Source organism: Helianthus annuus, chromosome 12 (genome assembly GCF_002127325.2).
Source record: "Helianthus annuus cultivar XRQ/B chromosome 12, HanXRQr2.0-SUNRISE, whole genome shotgun sequence".
Taxonomy (NCBI): Eukaryota; Viridiplantae; Streptophyta; class Magnoliopsida; order Asterales; family Asteraceae; genus Helianthus; species Helianthus annuus.
The window spans coordinates 142,972,416-142,979,545 of record NC_035444.2 but is presented as its reverse complement, the minus strand read 5'-3'; the positions used below and the strand labels follow the sequence as shown (position 1 = coordinate 142,979,545).

Here is a 7,130-nt window from a genome sequence, read left to right as displayed (position 1 = left end):
CTCTTTATGTAATATGCAAGAAAATTTAGATTATTCATGTTGTTGTACATGTGCATAGTTATGCATATGATAGTTTGCCAGGATTTTAACAGAATATGTTAACAATGTAATTTATGTTCATGCACATGTGCATAGTGTATATAGTAACGTTAAAGTTAATGTTAATGCACAAATTCATTGAGATTGTATGTTTGTTAATCTTATGTTTTTTTTATTTTGTTTATTATCGTAGATCGATAACGGAAAAAAATCAAAGAAGGTAACTTACGTTTTGAAATCAAGGGATGAAGGGTCAAAATATGGCCGGGTGCAATGGAAGATGATTATGCAACAGTTAAAAAAAGAGGTAAAAAAGGTTGATTAATATTTGATGATGCAGTTGGGAGTTTATGCACATGTGCATCCCTTTGTTACTTTCACGTTAAATGATATAATTTATGTATACACATTAAATATATCACATGTAGGTACACACAAGGAAAAAAAGCCTAAAGAGGAGGACAAGTGAGCGAAATCACGATGAAAAATTCGAACAAGTAAACGAAATCCCTTTATTACTTCACAGTTTGTGGGGTAGTTTGCGGGGTTTTCGCTATGCGACATATGAAGATGTATAATGGGTTTGGTGAGAAGTTTGACTGCATATTCAGCAAAGATAAATAAATTCAAGACTTGCAACTTAAGAATATGAGAATGAAGATAGCAACAAAATTGCCAGTATCAGAGGCGAATGATCATGTTTGTTAATATATGGTGTATTATGTTGTTTGGTAGAGGGAATGTTGGTACTGCACATGTGCATAGTTTGAAATAGTACACGTATTGGAATTATATAATGCATTACAGATGGTTATATTTGTTAATTTAGGATGTAATATGTTGTTTGGTATAGTATATGTTAGTGATGCATATGTGTAATAATGATTGTTGATTGGATTATGTGATTCTTATGATGAGGGTGTTATATTTACTTGTCATAACACAAAAGTTGGTATAGTAAACATGTATGCACATGTGCATTGTTCGAAACAGTAACCATGTTGGTAATATATGTTAGGTGGTCAATAACGGAATTACATATGATTACATGTGCATTGTTCGAAACAGTAACAATGTAATCATAGTCTATGAATACGCAAACAAATAGTACAAAAAATGATTGTAAACAAAAAATCATAAACAAGACGATGATTAGAAATTGTTTGACATCATATATAGGCTAATAGAGGATCGTCGGTTGATTTACGACACTTACGACACCTGGATGAACGTCTAAGGGATTGCTCACGTTCATATATATATGTGTGTGTGGTCTTCTGGATCATCATCAGCATCTTCATTAGTGTCATTGGAATCAACATCATCGGAACAAGAATTAGGTTCATCATCAGGGGGATCAGGAATCCAATAGCATATTGTCATTAAATGTATACATAATGTAATTGTCAATATAATGCACGTGTGCATAATGTAATTGTCAACATAATGCAGACGAGCATTATCATTTTATATATAACGACATTTTTTTGAACAAAATAAGATGTCATATATTCAAACCAGAAATCTAGCCAAGAACTAGAGAACGTACGCTTAAAATAAACATATAAACTCCTAATTTTCTATTACATTCACACCACTATTCACACCACTGGTGTACCACTCTTCAGTCACTAAATTCTCCATTTTGGCTATGACTTTCATCCACAACAGAGTACACTCATTGACTTGTTCCAGTCTTATATCATTTGAAAACTGCACGACTTTGAATACCTTCCCATTTCTGCTCGACCATATGATCCATAATGTAGCCATCACTATGTAGTTGACTACCTTTTTCTTCTTCTTAGGAAATATATGCCACTGTTGTGCAATAATGTAAATCTTTTACTCCCAGCCATGACCCGACCATCCACACCATCCACCATAGCGTTTTCGACATCAAACACGTAATGAGGATGTGTTCAACAGTTTCTTGCTCGTGATCAGCAACTCGGGCACAATGTGTTGCTGATCTAAATTCCCCTTTTTTTTCCAGATCCGTCTTTGTCAGTAACCTACCATCGACGCTTTTCCATGCTAACATATTGGCTTTAGCTGTAGCCCAACCATTCCAGATCATTACAAAGCCACTAGACGGGTCCCCGCTTGTGACACACAAATACTCTCTAACGGTTTTAACATTGAAAATCGACTTATTTTTTCGAGTGCCAACCCCACCCATATTGACCCGTCTTCATTCTGATGTACTCTCTCAGCAACGCCAAAAGCTACATAAACTCCACCAATGCATCCCCTGGTTGTCGGATTGTTCTTCCATTTCCAATCCCACACAGTCGCCTCCCCTATTTTTTTGTAGTTGTCCGCCACCCAAGCCCCTTTGTTTGCTGCCATCCTGTACATAATTGGATAGTCATCCATAAGGCCCTTGTTCAGAATCCATACATCAACGACATGGTCTAATTTTCAACGTAATGCACATTTGCATATAATTTAATACAATATCATTTACAATCAACATAATGCACATGTGCATATAATTTAATACAACATCATCACAGTAAATATAATGCACATGTGCATATCATTTAATATAATATCATTTACAAAGTATATACATCAATTACAGTCAACATAATACCTTTAGTCACAAATCGAATGGACTGCAACTTCAGGTTTGTATTCAACATCAACTTCAGGTATCCAATATGGGATGCCATTGGGCGTATTATGTAGAGCAGCCGTAACCGTTCTTGTGAATTTAATAAGAAAATTTAACAAATTACATGTGCAATGTAATTTAATATACAATATAACAAATTAATTGTCGTCATCATGCACATGTGCATCTATTTATAATGTATCATAATTCATAATATGGTTCAGTTAACACAGTGCACATGTGCATATATTGTTGATTAATAATTAGTGACAACAGAATATGAATGTGAACATATTTTAAACATGTATAACATTGAATAATATACAAATTACACAAAACGGACATGGGATACCTTTAGTCTCAAACCGAATGAACTGCAATTGAGGTTGTTCTGTATTTGTGGGTGTTGTACCAGTCGAAGTAGTGTCAATCGACAACGATTAGTCAGATATATTGACATTCCCAGATGAAACCGTAACATTAGCTGGTATTGACATGGAATCAAGAGTAGGTATTTCAAATCCATGAAGGGAATGTCGACTATCAACTGTTGTGTACACAATTTTGCCACTTTCAATTGGATTAACAACATATATGGGTTTGGCAGCAGATGGACCACCAAGATAGGTAGTATCAGATGTATGAGGATGATATTCAGAGATTGCTGGGGTAGTATCATCGGATGCGGTAGGTTCAACACGAGATATTTCAACACGGGATGAATCAGAGGACGCGATATGTAGCAATAATCCCAAATGCCCCAGCAATGAAATTTGTGGGATGAAATTTGTGGGATAAACTGTTGTATAATGTCGCGAGAATCACCGTAAACTCATGTGTGCCGCCGGTAAGCCGCCGTGAACCTCAATCAAAGTGTAGATGATGATGATGCAGATTGTGGATTGGGAACAAATGTGACGAAGAAAACCCTAAAACAGGGAATACACGTATTTATGTTACAGATCCATATATTTACAATTATGACACCGTGTGTTTTTTGTTAGAATTCAATATATTTACAAATTTGCCATGTGTTCACACTGGTTCTCGCGGTTCTCGCAATAAAGGGTGGTTCCTAATGGATCTTTGTCCTATATATATATATATATATATATATATATATATATATATATATATATATATATATATATATATTATGAAAACCTATAATCAGATTAATAAAGATGAGAACAACTTTTAGACTCTATTAACATAAAATATTGTTGTTTCTTACTTAGAATGTCGGTTAAAGTCAAATGTAAAGTCAAATCTGTAACCAAAACAAATTTAACTTATGGTGGAAATTATATATTTTGTAATGTTAGTTCACATATCCCTCATAGTTGTACTATAGTTATGTATCATTTCGTTTGTTATACAATATCAACAAAAATATATGTAATTCTCTTCCAAGCTTGAACAATACATTAACTTCATATAGCTTCAAATGTATAATAATTATGTTGAATTATTCTCTTCCATGCTTGAACAATACATTAACTTCATATAGCTGCAACTTGAATAAAATTACAATATTTACGAACATATTTTCTGTTACGTTATTAGGAAGTTTATGACATGAGCCACTTATAACTCGTTTCATTTCATCATCAGAAATTTTGCCTACGCGAGTCTAAGATAGTACGCGAACTTGGTTTCACGTAATTGTATTATGCATTAATTGCTTATTATGTTTATCCAGTCTAATTCTGTAACACACATGTTGAAACGGTTCATGTCTTGCTTAAGGGACAAATTGTTGTAAATCGTAATACATGGGCATTGCAATAACTGATATGATAGAAGAGATTGAACTAACTGAGGACTACAACAGGAATAATAGAGATACTTACAACTTAGGAAACGAAGAAACTACAAAAAAAGAAAAAAAAAAAAAAAGAAAAACAAACAACAAACACCTTCTGCATAGTTTAGATGATAGCACATCCTAATCTAATGACCAACTCCTGGGCTATGTCCTGGTGTGGTAGGCCGAAAAGCATCCAAGTCCCCTTCCTTAATCGTAACACCAGACGGTGACACTTGGCTAGGGTTCGCGGAGCCAATTTCTTGGGTCACCACCTTTCCCTCAGTGCATTCCATGGTACACTTGAAGTTTTCACCTAGCTTTCTTGCTTCACTTATTTGAAGCACCTCATTGGTTACAAATAGCATTAGCAACACAAAACAGAAAAGGGTTCTACACAACCTGGCCATTTTAAACAAGTCAAATGATTTTAAAGTATTAGTGAGGCTCTTAAGGTTATGTGGAACCCTTAAGTGTGTTAGTGAGGTAGAGATGAGTTTGGCGATTGTTAAATGCTAAGGTTCATGGTATTTATAGATTGGAGGTTTTGGGGGGGTAGCATGTGTGGTCCAGACATCAAAGCTATATGGAAGAAGTTAGTTTGTTTAATCACGACAAGAATACAGGTCCTAATTCATTTAAGGACGTTAATATTATTAGCATACTTTTGTCAGAAAAATGATATAATATACTTCAATTTTTTTACGCCATTGTTAATTTATTATAAGTTATTTTTATCTCTAGGTTGAATGTGGACATGATTTGTAATCATGGGTTAAAAAAAAATATATTTGATAAGTTCGATAAGTATATAAATATTTAAGATAGATGTAACTATTGAATGGTTATATAATATTAATTAACTAAATAGTTTAATATAATATACTCCATTTATAATGCTAATGTAATTAATTATATATATCTTATGGTGAATGTGGACACATGAGTTACAAAAGTATTTGATAAGTTCGATAACTTTAGATATTATTTTAGAGAGAAGTAATTCCTGATTAGTTACATAATACGATAAATATGACATTAATACAATATCAAAATCGCCAATTAAATGGGGTTGTCAAAGGACGAACAAAACCAACCGGGAAATGTAATAGATCGCTTAGATGCCAAGACGTGAAGTCTATGTTTGAGTCATATTCTTAGCAGGATATGCCAAGAGTTTTATGTGAACAGTAATTAGTATGCATGCCTTAAATTAAGTTAGAAATGTCACTCAATATGAATAATTCAAGCATCAACCATTTTAGCGTTTCAACATTATAAGTATTGTGTTGTTTACATAAATTGTTTTTACTGCTGGAAACGAATCGAACGCTCAAAAAATAAGAGGGTAAATTACAAGTTTTGTCCTTTATCTATACACCAAATTTCAGGCGGTGTCATTTGTTTTATAAAATTGATAGGTTTTATACTTTATGTTTCAAAATCTTACATGTTATGTCCTTTAAACCTAACCCAGTTTATTTTTTTTAGTTAAATAAGAACACGTACAGGTCACATGAGGGTAGATATGTCATTTGTTAATCCACTTATCTTTTCCCCCAATATAAACCATCCTAAACCATAGTCCTTCACATTTCCCACAAATTGAAATCAGACCTGCCACAACCTAGTACCACCACCACCACCCACCCCCACCACCCACTACCACCATTTTCCAGGTACAAAAATCGAGCAAGTGCACCCACATCTCCTCCATGCAAGGCGGCGCGTGCATACCACGTCTCTGTTATAAATGGAAAACACTAATAAGTGGTTAGCAACGGTGGCAAGCATATGGATCCAGTGCAGCTCCGGCGCCTCCAACACCTTCGGAATATACTCTTCCACCCTCAAATCCACTCAAAATTACAATCAAACCACTATAGACACCGTTTCCGTCTTCAAAGACATCGGCGCCAATATCGAACCACTACCGCAACCACTTGACCACCATCACCAGGTTACCTCCACCACCCGACCACTGGTTCCTTCCGTCGCAACACCACCGCCGGGAAAGCCTCAACCAATGGATTGAACATCAACGCCCTGCTTTGAGGTTTTCAAAATCGAACTCCCTTCATCCAAATCGGTAGAATCCAAGGGTGGAGAGGACGAGATAACACCTAAATTAAGTGGGGGATGTCTGATTCATCTAGATGTGTGGGCACTTGTGTGTGTTCTTGGTGTAACTAGAAGATCTCAATAAGGACGGATGACAATGTTTCTCTCTACAAAAAATTGTGATACCAATTTATCGCAGACATGAATTATTTGAAGTTTCCGATCAACTGATGTTTTCTTCCACTAATCATGTTGATTATTACACCAATTCAATTTTAGCTTTGATTTCTTGAATTTCAATCCACCAATTTGAGTTGATATCCTTGAAAAAAGCACCAAATTTGTTTAGCTTCGTTATTTTAACTTTGGAAGGTGAATGTTTTCAAATAAAATAATCTGATTAAACTTTGAATTTGAAGATGGTGAAACCCCAAATTCAATCACCTGGCTTTGATACTAGAGAGAGAAATGGTGGAGAGAGAGGGAGTCTTGGGTGTTATATATTTTATTATTTTGTTTTTTTAATTAAGATAACTTTTAGTTAAATGGGTAAAATTACAAAACTACCCTCATGTGATATGTATATGATCATATTTAACATTA

The 7,130-nt window shown here is 34.6% G+C and overlaps 1 protein-coding gene across 1 annotated transcript; it reads right to left on the bottom strand.

The window, feature by feature from the left end:
* Window positions 1-1,611: 1,611 nt before the first annotated feature.
* On the bottom strand, window positions 1,612-2,221 carry LOC110893346. Its single transcript, XM_022140456.1, has 2 exons — window positions 1,916-2,221; window positions 1,612-1,860 (listed from the first exon to the last, which is right to left on the bottom strand). The coding sequence occupies exons 1-2, from the start codon at window positions 2,219-2,221 to the stop codon at window positions 1,612-1,614; spliced, it is 555 nt and encodes a 184-aa protein (XP_021996148.1).
* Between the last annotated feature and the right edge of the window lie 4,909 nt (window positions 2,222-7,130).